Raw genomic sequence first — 22434 nt, 5'->3', positions numbered from 1 at the left:
CATTCTTTCTCGTAAAGGGTACAGTAAATTGCCGAGCAAAATTTAGATGAATAAAAGCAATAACTTTCGTATTTTTTATGTTTAACGCTGAAAAATTTAAGAATGCTACAATTTTTTGTGCCATCGTTTATCACTTTAACAGCATATGCAAATTGTGTACGTTCCTTACAATTAATTCTGCCATTTCCATGTTTCTGCGAGATCAAACTCCTCTCAAACACGGTATTGATATATCGGTAAATTAGACGGACTTTGATTCTAATTGTCAAACAGATTGCTCGAAGTGCATTTAATTTATTTGCCATTGGTGCCGCAGTTAGTGCCTCATATCTGCCTTCAACAATCAACTAGACAGTACACATATATCGCATACTACATCCTGAATTAAGAATAAGCCGTATTTTCGTCTCTCTGTTTGTTTTGAACATGTCCCCCAGGAGCCTGCCAAACAGACTGCACTCTCGTTGAGCAACAAATCGGAGTGAAAAGACTACATCAGGGCTTGTTATTACATCATTGGCGGGTTTGAGTGAGACAACAGGAACTATCCATTAGCCGACCTGAGCTAACCACTAACCATCCTTACCTGCAAGGCCAAATAGTTACAACACAAATTTAGCAACTCCAAATATCAACAATTCTTCAGGCTTCCCCCCTTCCAGTCTTGCCTTTGTTAAGATACGTTTTTAACCTTTCCATCAGAATTAAAATCACTCATGTTTCTGCGTTCTCACGTTCTGATCTCAGCTTTAAGTGTAGGACATAATGTGTCCCAAAATAGCCATAATATAGTATTAGTAAAGTCTGTAGCTGCAGGGGATTCTTCTTTTTATTATTAAAATTAACGATTATTTTGCGATCATCACCACCAGTCTGGGGCTGTTTGGATTTATTACTAACCATCTTTATGATCAATAACAGGAGATCGCATTATCACATCCTTTATTTAGTTATACCAACTAGTTATACAACTAAACACTTATTCTCTTTATTGTCTAACATCTTTATAACACGAATCGTCTCCAGCACTTGATCTGTATGTATAAACAGAATAAATCCTTGGGATTTACTGCTTTACTGGTCAGCACGAGCCTTTTATCTTTCTTTAACAAACTCTGGATATATCCACAACATCTACCGAGGTTATGTGTGTAATTGTAATAGATCGATCAGTGGTGATCATTCAATTATCTACCAATCAAAACAGCAAAAGTTGGCCAGAGGAACTTGAACCAGTTAAAGTGTGCCATTGTGCGTTAACTGTGCTTTAAGTGTCCGTTAAGTGTCCGTTAACCGTGCCTTAAGTGTCCGTTAAGCGTGCTTTAACCGTGCGTTAGGGGACATGCACCAAAACCTTTTTTGCCGAGACCCGGGATTTGACTTTATATTATGAAAGTATAGATTACAATTACTATAAGATTTGAGGCATTGAAAAAATTGTATTTAAAAACAATTTATTGTCATTTATTGTTTAATTATAAAATCCTTTAAAGGGCTACTTGTACGGATTGTCAATAATGTTCAGTAAAAAATCAGCTAAAAAACGTTTAAAATGACTGAATTATCGGTATTACAGTGACAGACTTCTCAAAATTTCTAAAACGTTCGAAAAATAAAATAAAATTTTTTCGAATGTGCGCACTCTCAAAAATTTTTTTCAATGCCTCAAATCTTACAGTTGTAATCTATACTTTCATAATATGAAGTCAAATCCCGGGTCCTGGCAAAAATGGTTTAAGTGTATGTCCCCTTAAGTGTGCGTTAACCGTGCGTTATGTGACCATCGACAGATTACGGTACCGAATTGCCGTTAAAGTCAAATTCCAATCCTGATAACTTCCCCGTCGTGTAGTACTAGTCTGACCGCCGGACAACTGTAAGAGTTATCAGTTAACTCTGGGCTAACATTAAGATCAGCTTGTCAGATCATAACATGAATATGACAGTTTATGAATATGACAGTTCATGAATATGACAGTTTTTGGCCGTGATATCTCAAAAATACAAATGTCAGACATGACACGTCTACGATTTCTCTTTTGACAGTTTCGGCATCATCCGAGAACTGCAAAAAAGTTGTTATACTCCGATAATTTTGTGAACGCTGGTCGTTATTCCACAGTTAACAATCTACGTCAAGCAAATTACTATGTCTGAAGCGCTGTCTGGTATTTCATGTACTGAGATGATGGATGTTGATATGAACAGTTTGCTTGGTACTTAATGGATACCTGATAGATCACTACTTCCAATTAACGGATTAACAACACTTATCGACTTGCCAACTAGTTGCCACAATGTCTGGCGTCTGCTCCTACTATTCTCTCTTGTTGCTGTGTCAGCTTTATTAGTGTGCGTTACTAACTCTGCATACAGTTTTGTTATCAGCTATAAAACTGTAAAACCTGTGTAGAATTGTTGTTATTTTTCTTCATATTACGATGATAATTGATGCTTGCAACTGCAAGTAAGTTTACAGTGAAAAGACAGGAATACAACCCACAATATTTATTTGCACCCGGGGCTGTCGAGGAAAACATTCATTATAATTGGACTAATTTGTGGGGTGTATTCCTAAATAATGTTAGGACAGAACACGTTCTACATGTACCTGGTACCATGGCAACAAAACCAACTGTAATATGTCAGTTTAATGCATACAGACGGACATATTAGTATTACAGTTCTGTATAGTCTACATGAGCTATACTATTTGAACTAGGCATTCTTTCTGTAGCTCTAAGCTCTGATTTTTGATAAAATTTGAAACTCGTTCCTTAATAATGATAAGGGTTTCCATCTTTTCTTACGTTGACTTTTGAATATTGTCAAGTTACAACGATATTTTGCCGTTAATTTCGTCAAAAAATGCGAAAGGGTTCTCATAAAATAAAATCGAAAGCAACCAATCTAAGTTTAATCCTCTCCCTTATAGGTTGTTTGGAAAATGATTCAGCCCTAAAACCATCACAGCTCGAGAATAGCAGAAATCCAAATGGCAATGGTGAATCAAGCTCAGAGCCGTCCCACGAGAGCACCAAAGGTACCATGTTTCACGGTTAAGATACTTTGGGGATGTTTATACTCATTGTCGTCCATCTTCGTTATTGAAATATCGAATGTAAACTGATATTTTGTCAATAAGGTTCCTGTTTAAAACCAAGAAATCGTGGTGAAGTGATTGTTTGTGTTGGCAGAAAACTATGAGAAATTGTTTCAGCTGTCACGTTTGACAATAAAGACAATGTTGGGGTGGTATTTAGGGGGCTGCTGTGCTCACCCCATCCCCAGAACCCCATCTACTCGTACCAAGAGGGTAACGATTCTGGAATTCATTCACTAGGCACGCAGTTACCATAGTGACAATTCAGTTACCATGGTTACTAGATGCACGCTTCCCCATCCTTAAATTGCCATTCGCCAATGAATTCACTGTGACATTTTCTGTGAAGCATGATTTGAACATGTCTGTAACATGTCTTTAAGAAGATTCCCTGTGAGCAATATAATCTAGTGAATGGGTTCAGGAGCTTTACATCTCTTGGGAAGTAATACTTTCTGTCACAGTAATCTTATCTCTCAGACTCCGATATCTCGGAGGAAGAGTATTGCTGATAAACTGGATATGGACCTGGCAAAGGAAGATCTGAGAAAAGATGACGAAGAGAGACTGGAGGAGTTAATAGAGAATCTGGCTAGGTAAATCATAGCTGCTCAGCAATGAACTTGGTGATTTATAAGTTATTAATTATTGAATAAATATACTACTGTTCTTATAGTTATAATGTCTTCAAATACGTTAAATAAAATGATCAAATAAACACATCAGCTGGCTGACCCAGCTCCTTGGTATCCCGGTTACACCTGATAACTTTCTGGATACCCTGAGAAACGGCACAGTCTTGTGCTCAGTAGCCAACAAGATAAACGGAGCAGCACAGAGGTACAGGAAGGAACATCCTGACACTGATATTAAACTTCCAACCAAAAGTGAGTGTTATATTTTAGTTGCTGAAACTGTGTACTGCTCGTTACAGGACCTCTGTAATAACAAACCGGGTATCCTAGACTGTGCTACTCGTTCTTTTACAAGTGCAAAATTGGAATTTATAGACAGAAATCAAAACTGTATAATCCTGCTTTCAATCACGATCGAACACTAAAAGCACAAACCAATAATTTTTAATACTTTCAACACTACTATATAACAAATAATTTGAGATCATGAATACGATGTTGTAACATTGAAACGTTGAGTAATTCCTTCCCTGATAAGAGCATTTTTCCTTGTTGCATCAAACGGGATCAATACAAATTTACACAAGAATACTTTCTTATATACTTAACAGACTTCCTGTTCAGGTGTAGGGAAGTACCACACGAGGTGCCAGCCTCTCTCATTCCACGCGAGGGAGAACGTGAGCAAGTTTGTGAGATGGGCGGGAGACTTTGGAGTGGGGGATGCTTTATTGTTCAACAGTGAGGATCTCATAGTGGGTGATGGGAAGAAGGTGGCCCTGTGTTTACAGGCTATTGTCAAGAAGACCAAACTCTTCATGCCAACCCTGGATTTTGAGATCTCTAAGATGGTGGCAGTCCTTCGAGATCTTGGTACTTTGCTCGGCTCAAACTTTGGAACAGTGAGTCATTCATAAGAATTTCTATGATGTAACAATAGATTATAGATTTCTTATTAAACTTTCTTAATACTGAAAGATATTTTTACTGAACAATATTTTGGATATTTTTAAGTTTGACTTGCAAGTTAGCTCAATGTCAACAAAAGTAATACCTGACACCTTTCAGAATCTCCAGACAGATAATAACCACAAAGATAAGATAATGGACAATCTGATAATCGAGCGTGGATTCTGGAGGGGAATACAGCAGAGGATTAGTGACGCCCTTAAGAGTGAGAGTTCAATCAAAAGAGACGTCAATCATCAAGACATGCAGGTTACTAGTAGTCATGGTAACACGCAGGTTTCTTAAGCATATTTACAGAGCAACACCAGACAAAATGGAACACATTTTGGAGCTAATCATTCCTGAAATATTTCAGTTTTCTGAATTCGCTCTTTACAGTTACTGCTGGTCCGTTCCTAATTTTATGTTTATGTGTCCTAATCGAGTGACCAGTTGGCGGGGGATATGATTGAACCAGAATCTGTTTAATCAGTAGCAGTTGTAGATTGTCTCTCCTGGAATAATAGTTACTTACTAATCCTTGTTAAGGTAAACTATTACAAGGATTTAAGTGTTAGAGGTGATCAATTAATATGGTATTGTTAGCTTGTGTAGACCAAATATGGTATTGTTAGCGTGTGTAGACCAAATATGGTATTGTTAGCTTGTGTAGACCAAATATGGTATTGTTAGCTTGTGTAGACCAAATATGGTATTGTTAGCTTGTCTAGACCAAATATGGTATTGTTAGCTTGTGTAGACCAAATATGGTATTGTTAGCGTGTGTAGACCAAATATGGTATTGTTAGCTTGTGTAGACCAAATATGGTATTGTTAGCTTGTGTAGACCAAATATGGTATTGTTAGCTTGTGTAGACCAAATATGGTATTGTTAGCGTGTGTAGACCAAATATGGTATTGTTAGCTTGTGTAGACCAAATATGGTATTGTTAGCGTGTGTAGACCAAATATGGTATTGTTAGCTTGTGTAGACCAAATATGGTATTGTTAGCGTGTGGAGACCAAATATGGTATTGTTAGCTTGTGTAGACCAAATATGGTATTGTTAGCCTGTGTAGACCAAATATGGTATTGTTAGCTTGTGTAGACCAAATATGGTATTGTTAGCTTGTGTAGACCAAATATGGTATTGTTAGCGTGTGTAGACCAAATATGGTATTGTTAGCTTGTGTAGACCAAATATGGTATTGTTAGCTTGTGTAGACCAAATATGGTATTGTTAGCTTGTGTAGACCAAATATGGTATTGTTAGCTTGTGTAGACCAAATATGGTTTTGTTAGCTTGTGTAGACCAAATAATATGGTCTAATATGTTCAATTATCATTCTCTCTTCCAAATTTTCAACCAACCTTTCAACTGACCGATGAAGGCACATATGCGTTTTGTAAATGTTCATTGTTGATGTTCATTCTGACTTGACTTAAGGCGGCTTCAGCGTCCGAGTATTGATGCGCTGTCTCCATAAAACTCTATCTGCCATAAGTCCGCCCATTTCTCCAGTGTCGTTGAGACCCGTGTCAGCTCGTAGACTATCAACATAGGTCATGGCTGGTCTCCCCCTACTCCGCACCCCATGAGTTGGTTCCCAGAGTAGCAAGCGGTTTGCGACTAGTTCTGGGTGCCGGTGGATATGGCCTGCTAGTCGCATCCTGCGCTCTTGGATCTTCATGGTTGCTCTCGGTAGGTTGCCATAGACTTCTTTGTTGGTTTTTCGCTGCTTCCAATCCACATTAAGTGCCATCTTTAGCATTCTAGTGTAGCAGCCATCAATGCGTTTCTTCAATTGCTCTGTCAACGTCCACGCCTCAGAACCATAGAGAAGTATTGACTCCACAGTAGCAACAAATAGACGGATCTTTAGTCCTCTTCTGTTCATTCTGCTCCAGCTAATCAAGTAGCTTTTTTCGAGCTGATCCTTCCTCAAAAGTTCTAGTGGAGTCAATTAAGCTTCTTAATCAATTTCATAAGCTTACAGCTGTCAAGTTTCCGGAAGATACATCAAACCAGTTTTCGAAGATAATCGTTACATTTTCTTGCAAATTGTTATTTGTAACATATTGTACTACGCCTGTCGCCTAATTGCCGTAATTGCCCGACTCAGATGTTGAAATTGCTGGGTATCAGCCAGATTAGCCGGAGTAAGATGGAGAATACAATCGAGGAGTCTAGAAGGGAGGAAATGTTGAAAGTGCTCCAAGCAGCCGCTAAGAACGATCATCGGAACAGCTGTCGGAACATGGTACGGTTTCCCGGAGGAATAATGGTTCAGAAACTTTCGCACTTTTTGTTTTTGCCGCCAAATATTGATCTTATTTAAAAAATTAAAATTCGTATAAAATCAAATTTAATCTTCAACTGTCACAAACATATTGCCATTAATCTTGTTTAAAAACAGTCAAAAATTCTTAACCAACGGAGTACTTTCCCTTAAAGGTTTCAGACAATGAGAATGATAGGTCGGTGTCGGAGAATGGTGAATCAGTTGAAGATGAAACCTCTAGCGACCAGAGCAACCTTGAAACTGAAGGTTGGAAAACAATTTGTAGCCTGATTTTCAAACCCAAACAAGCAAACCCAATCAACTAGCAATCATCAAAAATTCATGTTGACTCGTACATTGTTGTGTACATTGTGTACATTGTGTACATTGTGTACCTTGTGTACATTGTTGTGTACATTGTTTATGGTATAAAATGTGAGTGTAGTTCGGATAAACTGTTTCAGAGGAAGCAACGATAGTTCAGGTACTATCACGCCCCAAATACCAGTTCGTATCTGTAAAAGTATCTGGAACCCCCTCCAAAATGCCATCCTCTGAAGTGCTGCTAACTCCTGAGATGTTCTTTTACGGTGCTAACCGACCCAAATATGAGGATCTTTCTCTAGATATGTTCATGCAGGGATACACCGCCATGCTTAGCGATGAGAGGTATTTCTAGGGTATTTATGCTTGCATGCTCATTCGCTGCTTAATCGATCATACTATAGGGCTCAGTAAAGATCGAAATGAAATAGTTTATAGTTCTGACAGGTTTCCATTTCAAAAAGGCCGCAATCTAAGAATTGATCATCAAATTATTAGATCTTAACTTAGAGACAGCTAACCACAATCAGTAATGCTGCCCAATCTGTCAGAGTGACGGAAGTGGAGCGATCAGGGCGGTTGAAGCTGCTCCAGCTGATCTTCACTAACATAGTGAAGAAAGGCTGGGTTGCAATGAGGGAAACTCACAAGAAGATAACAGAGCTTATACATTCCGGAGATCTGGGCTGGTCTGATGAATTGGACACAACTTTCAACATGCTTATTGAGGTGAGACAATCTGGCGTTCATGCGAAACAGATTTTTTTTTAGACTGACTGTTTTGAGGCCTGGACAGTTTAGTTGGTCCTACTGACTGTAATCTCTGACTTATTTCAGGAACATATGATTTCACGAAGCTGCTCAGAAGACAACTCGGTGTCTAGAACAAGTTCGACTAAAAGAGCGGGGTGTTCATCGTGTGGGGGTAGAACCCCCCTCAGAGGACGGAGAACCACTCCCCTTACTGTCACTAGGTTAGTGGGTAGTAATTTTACCAGTAAACAGGAGGGACACTGGGTAGTACTTTTTACTGCAGCAGTAAAAAAGGGTTGAGGGAGGGGGACCTGAAATATAGCGGATTCGCAGTTTCTATTTTGGATGAAAATTCCAAAAATGACTGTGTTACTCCCCGATATAAATTATCATCGGGATAAACTATGAAGTTAGTGGATATAATTGCAGGTAACACTATATGCCATATCGTATGTGTTAAATAATAGAACATTACATTTTATACAAAATTAACTGTTTACAGGCACGTAGTAAGAAAAAATAGCGAAAACAGAAGCATGACAGCGACTGGGTCCTGAGCTATTACGAATGCAGAAATGCTTGTTCTTTCTGTCGAAAGTAGAAGATCAAGGGATTGGACATGGATGATATGTAATCAGGAATTTGATCCTGTCATTTCTAACTTCTGGATTATTTTTAGAAAACAACATTTTATGCATTGAATTTAAGATCTACCGAAATTATGGATTGATTTTGAGGTTTTGATGACCATCTTAATAATCAATTATATTCTCAATTTTGGCTATTTATTTCCCCAATTACCAAATTAAATGTCGAATTATGATTGCATGTCATAACGATAGATGTCGTAATTACAATTAAATGACGAATGCCATGAAATGAGCCAATTCAACGGAAAACAGATAATTGTGTTTTCATGGAAATTTCTTAATCTCAATTTTACCAAAAATTGGTTTAGTTCCTTCGTTCCCACTTCCTTAATCCCATTACTTTCCACACATTGGCATTAATAACAATTGTAGGCTATCAGACAGCAGCACAATGACTCAGACAGTAATTATGCTCATGATAATGTCGTCATTATGCTCATGATACCTGAATGTCCGTCAAAGTTGTCCCCCAACTGCTCCCACCCTGCCCGGTTGCTCTGTATTTGCAGTGGCACAGACAGCAGTATCCGGTCCGAGCAGGTCCGAGGCTCACGTTAGATCTGTGGCACAGTGCGTGACGGCTCACGCGTGACGGATCACGTGCTGGGTCACGTGATAGAAGATTTTCCTCCAATCAGACAAGCCCGCGCCGTCTCCCAGTTGCAGAGCGCCTTCTCGCTCAGTCTCTCTCCCAACCAGTAATACATCTGCCATTTGCCGATACATTATGCTCTGATTTAATTTAAATATAGTTTGAAACATTAATGTGCTAATTTTTGCGATGGGCATATGCCTCAACTTTTATTAGTTTTCCTCTGTATACAAGTGACTGGGATCACCATCGCGCGATACCTGGCTAAGCCCTGGTTGTAAGTATAAAAACATATTTTTCATATTTAGATAGTATCTTCTGGCGTTATTTTCTATTTCTGTTGCAGAATTTGCAGAATTCGCAAATCGGTAGGAGAATAAAAACATAAGATCACGTTTTTCTATTACCACTATGCCATGTATCACAGTCATTAAATTATGTCTTTTGAGAAACGGTACAAAGAAAAGCTGTGAAAATTAGGCAAAAGCGCTGCAAAGTCTGGCGAAATGTTCCGTGCAAAATCTTTGTTTGTTATTACTTCCCGCTTCTTAAATCATACCTTTTGAAGTTGTGATAAGCATTTTGCAGATATTATCGCCATCTTGGATTTGGGATATTTTAAGAACGGAGGCGCCGTTCATAAGTTATCAGTAATGACTATATAATTCACAGTTACCAAAAATAACAATTCTTATCGTCAGAGCCTATCCCAATTTTAATTTCGCGATTACGGCCAAGATTGAAAATTATTAAAAAATAACCTAAACATGAGCATTTGCAGAAACAAAAACAAATAATACCAAATTGGACTTTGTCAATTTTCGCCAAAACCATAAACGAACCAAAACACTAGAAAGGGAAAACATACTGTTCTTCGTTTAAATTCATTTCGATCTAATCCCCTTTATCATAGTAACCGGTAACGTAGCCGCTTAAATTCTACTCTAGACTGATAATTAAAATGACCAGGATCGAGAGACTGCTCATATAGTATATATATACTAATTAATAAATTAGATAACTAATTAAAATGACCAGGATCGAGGGACTGCAGGGCGACAAGGGGAAGTCCCCGTGTGAAGAACTTACAGATCTGAACAGCTATCAGAGGGGACTTTGTAACCAGCAGAGTGAGTAGCACATGTTTCTTCATTGGCCGATGACTAAGTTTAAGTAAATGAGGCTAACTTTCGGCTGAAGACAATATAATATATAATTATTGTAAATATCTGCAACTCCGATCGCGTCTGGATTGCTATGAATTGTAACAAATTATAAAAAATGGCCTTGAAATTAACATTGGAACTAACATTTAATTTTAAAGACATGGGGAACAGACTCTTCAAAGTTGACACCCCTTTAAATTTAAATTTTAACCCCTTTCCGCGTATGATTAAGTTTTGGGCTTTGGTTTCGTGTTCGTGTTCGGCCCAGTCACTGCGAGGTCTTGGTGCGTGGCTGCGATTTTATTGATTTCACTTCGTCCGAAGAACTATCGGCAGGTGAAAATGTACACATATTTCTTTAAATGAATTACAGTTTATTTAGAATAACGTGTAGACTGTGACATGTTTTCATAGTGCTGGCTGCTGAATGCTGCATGAATGATGTAAGTATTTGACAAGTCCAGAACCATTGCCCGTATTTGTTTTGATTTCTTCTTGTGAAGGCGGAAACAAGTACTTTCTTCCGCCTTCACAAGTACTTGTTATCTGCCTCGCTTTGACAGTCTATAACAGCTCACTCAGTTCCGCGAAGTTATCTAGTTACTAGGTTACTAGGTTACTAGGTTACTAGGTTACTAGGTTACTAGGTTACTAGGTTACTAGGTTACTAGGTTACTAGGTTACTAGGTTACTAGGTTACTAGGTTACTAGGTTACTTCACAAGTACTTGTTATCTGCCCCGCAGTCTATAACAGCTCACTCAGTTCCGCGAAGTTATCTTAACAAGTAAGCAGACAGTTAACCTCTGAACCATTGAAACCCCGCAGAATTGGTGATAACTTACTACTAGTTTTATGAGGAGGTTTTTGAATCATGGCAGGTGAAAATTACTACAATAGAAACAGTTTGACAAAACATATAATAAAGTCTCCTGGACTCGCGAAACTTTGGATCACACTGCAGGTACTTGTAGTTTTGGTGTAACTAAAAGTTATTGTTTTACAGGAGAAACGAGGTCGAAGTTGATAACAGCAGCAAGCATGGCTCACCAACAGTGCAGAACTGAGTTTCAGTACAACCCCTGGAACTGTTCCGTCAACAACGTCCTCAGCCTCAATGCTAGTAAGTTTCAGTATATTACATACTGCTTCTTCATAATATTTTGTATCATTTCTCAAAAAAGTCACACTTTCTATGGTACACCCTGTATTTAGCTCTACTCGACTGATTTTGGAATGCGAGATATCAACTCGGCCTCTCTGCTCATCAAAAATTTGGATATTTTTGCTAAATTTTATTTACATAGAAATTACCTGTTCTCCTCGCTACGGTATGTAATAACAGCATTATTTCACAATCTCCTTTCTAGTTGTAGGGGGATGGCTGATTGCTCTAACATTATCAAAGTTCAGATGCTTCCTCTAACTGCCCATCAGTAAAATTCTAATGTGATTCACTGAATTTGCCTAAAACTCCTCATACCCTCCCCAACTATAGCATTCCCAGAGTTTGAGCGATTAGTGACACTGCAGAGCGGGAATCATGATTAATTTTACTCCGGGGAGCCACCCCAAAATATAGATCACTAATTTGACAATTTTGAGAGGTCACATTGGCGTCGCGCAACTGTTTGGTAATGGCATTATAGCATACAAAAATACGAAATTAAATCTCTCGATATCGAGAACTAAATGTTCAAAAAATCAAGACGGCGCCCAGAGTTATTCCATGGCTGTGCGTTTCTCTTGAAATGGAATGAACCGTTAGGTTTTATTCTATAATGCGGGTTTCATTAATTGTAAACGCAGAAAGAAATTGTGTATTCATGCACTCATACAATTCCAATAAACTCCCGATTGTATTTCTAAAAAGATTCGATGAACGACTTATTCCCATAATCGTGACTTTTTGAGATACAACTTTATAAGATATGGTTTCCACAAATTCCGCCGACACTCGAGTAACGGAGATCATTCGTTTTGTGATTCGATCCTAAATGCCACCACCTCAAGTGTTAATGGTTAATAATGCAATCACTAAAACGTTAATAGAGACTAAAGTAAAATATTATCAACTCGAGTTCATAACACCAGTGTCTCTGTGAACATCCTTTATTACATGTTGCAACTGTTTAACAGTCAGCCTACATATCGTTAACAGCTATTATAAAATATGAGCTTACAAAGAATCCGTCGACAAATTGAACGGACAAGAACAAGTGCAACTTCCGGGATCTTAACGATCTCCAAATCTTTGATTTAGTGACAGCCGACAGAGCTGAGAGAGGGAGAGTGGGCCAGATTACCTCATTACATACTGCTCTTTCTAGCAGCCAACTGTCACTCTCACTTCCGAGACCGAGCCCTAAAATAATCGTGCAACGTATATCTACTTGTCACTGTAATGAAAATAGGTAGTTTTATACTGTACATAGGGACAGTGAATTTGAACGGAAAAGTAGCTATATATTGAATTATTAACTGAAAAATACTGGCGATGACCTATAATTCACGCTCGATTCGAGGTAGTGTGTTACAGGTTGTTGTGGCAGAGTTCCACCCACATTTCATTGTCCAGACCTACTAAACTCTCACCAGACCCCAAAATTTCTCCTCTCATCACCCAAACGTTTTTATTATGAAATGAATTAGATATACTAACGGTATGCCCGTCTTGCGGACTATTAGTCTTGCTTTGAAAATAGAAGTCTGTTTTGATTTTTGAGACAGTAAAAATAATTCAAACCACCCAGCCGGGGCTTGAACACTCCATTTCGCGCCTTCCATAAAGTTGATTTCGGATAAAGCAAGCGGATATAGACATAAATATATAAATACAGCTACTTTACAGTGCATTATAAGGAGTAAGATATTCGTGCAAACTTTAATATTAGGCTCCTTGTTAGTTGAGTTTACTAACACTGAGATACTCTGTCTCCCGAACTGGATTTCAACCTGTCTATCTATATTGTTAATGGGAAATGACCTACATGTTCTAAGAAACTTACATTGTTCTTCAAGAAAAACAAGCAACTAAAGATGATTACCTTAGAACAAGGCCCCCCAATGCCCCCATACCTAAAACATATCAGACATCAGTGTCACGTGCAAGTCTGTAAGTTACCATGACACCGAGTAAATCTAATCCTGGAGGTATTTCAGTGACCAAGGAAACGAGCTACGTGACTGCAATAGGGTCAGCAGCGATAGTCCACCAAATAGCACAAGCTTGTGCGGATGGAAACATCAGATCTTGTGGCTGTGGTGTTAATAACGAATACAGTAAGTTACAGTTATTTCAACCGTATTAACCCTTTGAGACCCCTTGCAAAAGGACAGAAAAGGATTTATGCAATCGCTATTACCATGGACGGCAAATACGGACTGTTGATCAATGTTATAAGTATTAATAGTGTTGCAATTGCTTGCGGAGGGTAACCAATCTTGCTCATCACAGGTTCGGCGTGTGACGATAACATCAGGTATGGGATCCTGTTTGCAAGGCAGTATCTAGACAGTCCCCAGAACACCCACTCTCCGCCAGGGATTTCAGTTCACAGAACCAAGGAGGAGCTCATCAGGTCCGCGGTTAATATCCACAACAACAACGCGGGAAGACAGGTAGCTATAAATCTTTGGGTCCATTTTACCGTATGGGAAACGGCCGAAATTTCGCGGTTTTGTGAAAGTAACAAATTCTGTCGTTCACTATATAAATATCATAAGTTCCAGAGCGCACCAAAATAACAGAATACGAGAATGATGATTAATACAAACAAACAAAGGTTTATTTGTACTGAACTAGATCCCTTTTGATAACACTTGCTTCCTCAGATAACAATTGCTTCCTCAAATAACACTTGCTTCCTCAGATAACTCTTGCTTCCTCAGATAACACTTGCTTCCTCAGATAACACTTGCTTTCTCAGATGGTGGACATGACAGCCCGGACGAAATGCACGTGTTACGGAATGTCGGGATCTTGCACCACCTACATCTGTTACAAACAGGTGGCCCCCTTTCAAGAGGTAAGGTATGTACTGCACTCAACTTTAAAGGGGTCTTAACCCTTACCTTTCAAGAGGTAAGGTATGTACTACACTCAATTTTAAAGGGGTCTTACCCTTTACCTTTCTAGAGGTAAGGTATGTGCTACACTCTACTTTAATGGGGCATTACTCTTTACCTTTCAAAAGGTAAGGTATGTACTACGCTCAACTTTAAAGGGGCCTTACCCCTTACCTTTCAAGAGGTAAGGTATGTACTACACTCAACTTTAAAGGGGTCTTACCCCTTACCTTTCAAGAGGTAAGGTATGTACTGCACTCAACTTTAAAGGGGCCTTCCCTCTTACCTTTCAAGAGGTAAGGTATGTACTACACTCAACGTTAAAGGGGCCTTCCCTTTTACCTTTCAAGAGGTAAGGTATGTACTGCACTCAACTTTAAAGGGGCCTTCCCTTTTACCTTTCAAGAGGTAAGGTATGTACTACACTCAACGTTAAAGGGGCCTTCCCTTTTACCTTTCAAGAGGTAAGGTATGTACTACACTCAACTTTAAAGGGTCTTACCCCTTACCTTTCAAGAGGTAAGGTATGTACTACACTCAACTTTAAAGGGGCCTTATCCCTTACCATTCAAGAGGTAAGGTATGTACTACACTCAACTTTAAAGGGGCCTTACCCCTTACCATTCAAGAGGTAAGGTGTGTACGACACTCAACTTTAAAGGGGCCTTACCCCTTTCCTTTCAAGAGGTAAGGTATGTACGACACTCAACTTTTAAGGGGCCTTAACCCTTAACTTTCAAGAGGTAATGTATGTACTACACTCAATTTTAAAGGGGTCTTACCCTTGACCTTTCTAGAGGTAAGGTATGTACTACACTCTACTTTAATGGGGCGTTACCCCTTACTTTTCAAAAGGTAAGGTATGTACTACTCTCAAATTTAAAGGGGTCTTACCCCTTACCATTCAAGAGGTAAGGTGTGTACGACACTCAACTTTAAAGGGGCCTTATCCCTTACCTTTCAAAAGGTAAGGTATGTACTACACTCAACTTTAAAGGGGCCTTACCCCTTACTTTTCAAAAGGTAAGGTATGTACTACACTCAACTTTAAAGGGGCCTTACCCCTTACCATTCAAGAGGTAAGGTGTGTACGACACTCAACTTTAAAGGGGCCTTATCCCTTTCCTTTCAAGAGGTAAGGTGTGTACTACACTCAACTTTAAAGGGGTCTTACCCCTTACCTGGTCCCGTTGAAACCAGCCATTTGACAGGAGCACATCAGACACCATTAATGGATGTTACAGATGTAGCTGAAGTTTCTTTAATTTCATTGATTTGTAAACCACAACATGTCTGCAACTTGCCATGAGAACAGCCAGATAAACCTCAAACGAAACCCAATTAACGGCTGTATTTCCCGGAAAATGCGGAGAAGTACGAGCTTGTACTTTTCAATCCCACAAACTTCCTGATATTAATGGAGATTTGAGTTTAGCTCCTTATATGGGCATCACGTGTTAGTTTAGTGACACGATGTACCTCAGATAGGTCGACAGCTGTACAAGCGATACAAGGAAGCAGTAAAGGTCAGATCAGTATTCTCGCCAACTAAATCTACCAAACTTGCTTTCATCGACGAGTCACCTGACTTTTGTACTGTAAGTAAAGATATCGACTAAATTCTTCAATGATTATCTATATCAATATTAGTATTAAGCTTATATTTGATTTTATGATTTTTTTAAAACCGTTTTAAAGATCATCCGGACCTAAAATTGGTGGCTAAACCTCTGAAATCACAGACATATGGTATTCACGATAAATAGGAAGTCCTAAAAATGAAGTGGCGCAGTAAGTCGAGTAGTGAGTGTGAACTGTGACAGTAAGACTAAGTCGAGTAGTGCGTGTGGACTGTGACAGTAAGTCAAGTAGTGCGTGTGGACTGTGACAGTAAGTCGAGTAGTGAGTGTGAACTGTGACAGTAAGTCGAGTAGTGAGTGTGAACTGTGACAGTAAGTCGAGTAGTGCGTGTGGACTGTAACAGTAAGTCAAGTAGTGCGTGTGGACTGTGACAGTAAGTCGAGTAGTGCGTGTGGACTGTGACAGTAAGTCGAGTAGTGCGTGTGGACTGTGACAGTAAGTCGAGTAGTGCATGTGGACTGTGACAGTAAGTCGAGTAGTGCGTGTAGACTGTGACAGTAAGTCGAGTAGTGCGTGTGGACTGTGACAGTATTAAGTCGAGTAGTGCGTGTGGACTGTGACAGTAAGTCGAGTAGTGCGTGTGGGCTGTGACAGTAAGTCGAGTAGTGCGTGTGGACTGTGACAGTAAGTCGAGTAGTGCGTGTAGACTGTGACAGTAAGTCGAGTAGTGCGTGTGGACTGTGACAGTAAGTCGAGTAGTGCGTGTGGGCTGTGACAGTAAGTCGAGTAGTGCGTGTGGACTGTGACAGTAAGTCGAGTAGCGCGTGTAGACTGTGACAGTAAGTAGAGTTGTGCGTGTGGACTGTGACAGTAAGTCGAGTAGTGCGTGTGGACTGTGACAGTAAGTCGAGTAGTGCGTGTGGACTGTGACAGTAAGTCGAGTAGTGCGTGTGGACTGTGACAGTAAGTCGAGTAGTGCGTGTGGACTGTGACAGTAAGTCGAGTAGTGCGTGTAGACTGTGACAGTAAGTCGAGTAGTGCGTGTGGACTGTGACAGTAAGTCGAGTAGTGCGTGTGGACTGTGACAGTAAGTCGAGTAGTGCGTGTGGACTGTGACAGTAAGTTGAGTAGTGCGTGTGGACTGTGACAGTAAGTTGAGTAGTGCGTGTAGACTGTGACAGTAAGTAGAGTAGTGCGTGTAGACTGTGACAGTAAGTAGAGTAGTGCGTGTGGACTGTGACAGTAAGTCGAGTAGTGCGTGTGGACTGTGACAGTAAGTCGAGTAGTGCGTGTGGACTGTGACAGTAAGTCGAGTAGTGCGTGTGGACTGTGACAGTAAGTCGAGTAGTGCGTGTAGACTGTGACAGTAAGTCGAGTAGTGCGTGTGGACTGTGACAGTAAGTCGAGTAGTGCGTGTGGACTGTGACAGTAAGTAGAGTAGTGCGTGTGGACTGTGACAGTAAGTCGAGTAGTGCGTGTGGACTGTGACAGTAAGTCGAGTAGTGCGTGTAGACTGTGATAGTAAGTCGAGTAGTGCTTGTGGACTGTGACAGTAAGTCTAGTAGTGCGTGTAGTAAGTCTAGTAGTGCGTGTGGACTGTGACAGTAAGTCGAGTAGTGCTTGTGGACTGTGACAGTAAGTCGAGTAGTGCGTGTAGTAAGTCGAGTAGTGCGTGTGGACTGTGACAGTAAGTCGAGTAGTGCGTGTGGACTGTGACAGTAAGTCGAGTAGTGCTTGTGGACTGTGACAGTAAGTCGAGTAGTGCGTGTGGACTGTGACAGTAAGTCGAGTAGTGCTTGTGGACTGTGACAATAAGTCGAGTAGCGCGTGTGGATTGATATATCATAATCCCCTAATGGGGTGTAATGAAATAATAATAAATATCTATTTGTGAGAAGTAAGTGAAAAAGGGACGTGATCCTAAGGAGACATGATCCTAAAACGGGTTATATCAGTTAAAAATCACTGAGAAGCACAGAAGATCACATCGCTTGATCAGAGATAACAAGCGTGCGAATGAGGGGTCTCGTTTCACTACAGTTTACAGTATAAATGGTGAGGTGTTAGAATCAGAGCATCTTTTATCAGTTAATCTCCTTTCAACATGGCAACATCTGACACTAATCCTACTCCACTATTATTCGTTCCTGGGAGAATATCCGGCAAAGAAAACGTTATCCTCAACGGCTACAGATTCGTAATGGAGAGATCCAGAAACACGAAGACCTACATGAAGTGTGTTCTACATTCCCAAGGGTGCAAAGCTCGCATTATCCTACAGAACAGGCAGCTCATCTCTCCTACCCCTGCCCATCCTACTCATGACGTCCAGTACGCAGAAACACAGGTCCATTTGGTAAAGCAAATCCTAAAAAGGAAAGCAGCTGAGACAGATATTCCTATCAAAGAATTGGTCGCTGAATGTTTGGAAGGGATGGACTTCGAAACCAGAGCCAAGCTGAACTGCCAACTTAAATCCCTGGAGAAGATGGCCCGTAGCTCCAGAGCTGCCTACAAGTACAAGGGAGCCTAAACAGAAAATATATCTGTATTATAACTTCAACTACTTCTTTGCCAGCCTTTCGTCTTGAGATCTTATTTGATTGTACACATTTTATTTTCATAATTACAATTAAAATTGTATCATTCATAATTCCTTGTATTCCTTGTATTCTTAATGGCGACTCTTAATACTACTTCAACATTTTAAACCTGTGTAGAACATAGGTTTTCAACAGAAGATTATTAATTTGAAACAGTCGACTTGCAGGGATAGAGTTATTGAAATATTAACATAATTAATCTCCCCAGAGGAACAGAACGCTAGGTATATCAGGAACGGAAGGAAGGCCGTGCCTCCCCCAACCAGACAACACCACGATCCCGACCCACCTCTCTGAGACGTGCAGCTCGCTTTGTTGCGGGAGAGGTTACACAGCTCAACGTATAGAGGAGACCATCCCTTGCAAGTAAGCGAACATTTGGTTAATGATATTTATTGTCTGATAAGTACGTTTATTGTCCGTGTCTATTACAATATCTGAACTGCTTAAAAACTACAGTGACACACGACTAAAGTTTCTATTTCTAAGCAACCAAACAACCTGGTTAAAAAACAAGCTCAAACAAGTATCTTTTTTAAAATATCCGTATTAGAACTTCTCGCCATTGACATCCGACTCACGCCATTGATTCATGACTCAGACAAAATCGTGATCTCACTCGACTCTCAAGAATTTCACAATTATAGAAACCAGGATGTGATATCTTGCGGAATTTACTGCAACTTATACAAATGTTATAAAATGCTATAAAATGCAACTCTTAAAACTCCTCTTTTTAATTACTCAGGTGCCAGTTCCAGTGGTGCTGTGAGGTTGTGTGTCAGAACTGCACCAACGTTTACTACACCTACAACTGCAACAGTTAGTACATCTCCTAAAACGAGTCCGTACTTCTCATCTTAGCTGTGGAGCCACTGTGGAAAAACGTGAAACTCATGTACGAGTCATGTACATGATATGAAGAACATATTATGACTCATGTAGATGATGTGAAGAACATATTATGACTCATGTAGATGATGTGAAGAATATATTATGACTCATGTAGATGATATGAAGAATATGTGCCGTGATAATATGTCGGACTGATGATCTTATATCTGAGATTGATTTCCGATCGAATAATTGTATGACAGCATTTATAAGAGATTCACAAATTCATCGGTAATTGCTGGTATGTTTGTCAAAATGATGAAGGAACCATTTAATGATGCCAAGAAATTTTGTTTGACTGATTTTAAAATTGTCGGTTTTGGTGTGATTTGGTCGTTACTATCAGCTGCTCAAATTCCGAAGTCACTATTTTCGTCGTTGATATTTATCATGCGTTTGAAATTATTTGCTATCTATGATGAGAATTTTACCACAAAAATATTTATATTTGTTTTCACCTTCAATTTCTAAAAATACTTTTCAATGATTATAATATAAAACTATAAAATTATCACTTTAATGAATTAACACTGAAATACTAAAAAAATGTCTAAAATTAAACAAAGTATAAAATTTGAAAATTTGACTTCAACAGGCTGCATAGTGCATATATAATTATATTTAATAGGATCAAATTAAAAATCACTGATACGGTAATACGAAATATGAATATCCATTTCCAGATGTCAGATGTACATGTATATCTAATCGACTCTGCAGAAAGTTCAAAGCTTATGCAAATTTTTATTACAAGTTCATTTTTAATTGAGATAGACAATTCATGATATGAGGACTCATGAGCACCATAGCAATTGAAAAACAAAATAACAGATGTCAGGTACTGGGCCACAAACAGTGGGTGGTGAAACACCACTCACTGGTATTTGGTACTCGTTCCAGTTGTGATCTTAGGGGGGTTGTGTACCTTGAGGGGGTTGTGTACCTTGAGGGGGTTGTGTACCTTGAGGGGGTTGTGTACCTTGAGGGGGTTGTGTACCTTGAGGGGGTTGTGTACCTTGAGGGGGTTGTGTACCTTGAGGGGGTTGTGTACCTTGAGGGGGTTGTGTACCTTGAGGGGGTTGTGTACCTTGAGGGGGTTGTGTACCTTGAAGGGGTTGTGTACCTTGAGGGGGTTGTGTACCTTGAGGGGGTTGTGTACCTTGAGGGGGTTGTGTACCTTGAGGGGGTTGTGTACCTTGAGGGGGTTGTGTACCTTGAGGGGGTTGTGTACCTTGAAGGGGTTGTGTACCTTGAAGGGGTTGTGTACCTTGAGGGGGTTGTGTACCTTGAGGGGGTTGTGTACCTTGAGGGGGTTGTGTACCTTGAGGGGGTTGTGTACCTTGAGGGGGTTGTGTACCTTGAGGGGGTTGTGTACCTTGAGGGGGTTGTGTACCTTGAGGGGGTTGTGTACCTTGAGGGGGTTGTGTACCTTGAGGGGGTTGTGTACCTTGAAGGGGTTGTGTACCTTGAGGGGGTTGTGTACCTTGAAGGGGTTGTGTACCTTGAGGGGGTTGTGTACCTTGAGGGGGTTGTGTACCTTGAGGGGGTTGTGTACCTTGAGGGGGTTGTGTACCTTGAGGGGGTTGTGTACCTTGAGGGGGTTGTGTACCTTGAAGGGGTTGTGTACCTTGAGGGGGTTGTGTACCTTGAAGGGGTTGTGTACCTTGAGGGGGTTGTGTACCTTGAGGGGGTTGTGTACCTTGAGGGGGTTGTGTACCTTGAGGGGGTTGTGTACCTTGAGGGGGTTGTGTACCTTGAGGGGGTTGTGTACCTTGAGGGGGTTGTGTACCTTGAGGGGGTTGTGTACCTTGACTCTTAATTCTTTAATTGAGATCAGCACCCGTAATTATCAAAATAGCGCTTATTAATTCTCCAATTCTATATCATGTAGTATACTATAGATGTGGATACTGGCGGGGAGGTGATCATTGTTTGTTTACGTTTTGGTGGCGCCTCTATTAAGCAGGTCAAAGAGGTGATGATTGTTTGTTTACGTTTTAGGTGGCGCCTCTATTCAGCAGGTTGAAGATGTGATGCAAATTTTGTATTATCGAAGGCTTGTAACACTTGTAACGCCTTCTTGTTACCCCCCTTTGAAGGTCCCGAATTATTTTCTGAATGAAAGCTCAAAAATAACCGAGAAATCGACCTTCGTATTAACTCATTTTGAGGTTCTTTTGCGATAGTCAAAACGCGACAACTAGCGCTGGATGGCGACAACTAGCGCTATCCAGCGCTAGTTGTCGCCATCCAGCGCTAGTTGTCGCTATCCAGCGCTGGATAACGCTGGCCAGCGCAAAATACAGGGTGTTGCAAGACTCGTGTCCAAATTTTGAATGGCTCTCAAAATCTAAAAAATGAGACAAACGGTCTAATTTTTGTTTTAAATTGTAGACAAATTATTACATTTCAAAATACATAACAAAAATAAATCTAATATTTTAACAATTTTTCGAACCAAGCCCCCTTTCTGCATAGAAGGTTTTGAACCCTCGGAAGCATATTGTCTATTGCACGTTTTACCATGTAAATTTTTAACTTTTTAGCCTCCCTTCTGATATTGTTTTTTAGCTCATCTACTGTTTGTGGGACTAGGTCTGAATAGACACGTTCTTTCAGATAGCCCCACAAAAAGAAATCGGCCGGATTCAGGTCAGGGCTGTAGGGAGGCCAGCTGAACTCAGCTTTCCTCGATATCAGTCTTTCCCCAAAATGCTCCTTCAGCCAAGCCAAACTTTCGTGCGAACAGTGTGGAGTGGCCCGTCTTGTTGGAATATACAGGAATCAAGTATTTTTTCCTTTTAAGTACTGGGATAACTTTTCCACGCAACATAGC

General features: G+C 40.0%; 3 protein-coding genes across 5 annotated transcripts in view; all 3 read left to right on the top strand.

Moving 5' to 3' along the window:
* The first annotated feature begins 2933 nt into the window (after window positions 1-2933).
* Window positions 2934-8989, top strand: LOC134820333 (uncharacterized). Of its 2 annotated transcripts, XM_063830590.1 has the most exons (11): window positions 2934-3043; window positions 3584-3699; window positions 3830-3990; window positions 4363-4640; window positions 4807-4956; window positions 6810-6947; window positions 7142-7235; window positions 7433-7637; window positions 7844-8021; window positions 8130-8266; window positions 8548-8989. In XM_063830590.1, exons 1-11 carry the CDS (start codon window positions 2996-2998, stop codon window positions 8600-8602), a joined length of 1560 nt encoding a protein of 519 aa, XP_063686660.1. In that variant the 5' UTR covers window positions 2934-2995; the 3' UTR covers window positions 8603-8989. The 2 variants fall into 2 exon arrangements, with proteins under 2 accessions (XP_063686660.1, XP_063686651.1); XM_063830581.1 differs by lacking the exon at window positions 2934-3043 and having other exon boundaries at window positions 3457-3699; window positions 8548-8690.
* LOC134820338 (GAS2-like protein pickled eggs) overlaps window positions 4196-22434 on the top strand; it is a 53597-nt gene continuing 35358 nt past the window's right edge. The window contains exon 1 of the mRNA XM_063830606.1: window positions 4196-4222. The gene's annotated coding sequence lies outside the window, so the exon portion shown is untranslated. The remainder of the gene's footprint in view (window positions 4223-22434) is intronic.
* LOC134822116 (protein Wnt-5-like) lies at window positions 9344-20067 on the top strand. Of its 2 annotated transcripts, none has more exons than XM_063833022.1 (9): window positions 9344-9564; window positions 10326-10417; window positions 11459-11575; window positions 13615-13734; window positions 13910-14073; window positions 14382-14480; window positions 16005-16118; window positions 18913-19070; window positions 19453-20067. In XM_063833022.1, exons 1-9 carry the CDS (start codon window positions 9485-9487, stop codon window positions 19529-19531), a joined length of 1023 nt encoding a protein of 340 aa, XP_063689092.1. In that variant the 5' UTR covers window positions 9344-9484; the 3' UTR covers window positions 19532-20067. The 2 variants fall into 2 exon arrangements, with proteins under 2 accessions (XP_063689092.1, XP_063689085.1); XM_063833015.1 differs by having other exon boundaries at window positions 9384-9564; window positions 13606-13734.

This window comes from Bolinopsis microptera, chromosome 1 (assembly GCF_026151205.1).
Source record: "Bolinopsis microptera isolate Bmic1 chromosome 1, MBARI_Bmic_1.0, whole genome shotgun sequence".
NCBI classification, from domain to species: domain Eukaryota; kingdom Metazoa; phylum Ctenophora; class Tentaculata; order Lobata; family Bolinopsidae; genus Bolinopsis; species Bolinopsis microptera.
The sequence above is the reverse complement of the archived record's forward strand: the minus strand, read 5'-3'. Positions and strand labels throughout refer to the sequence as shown.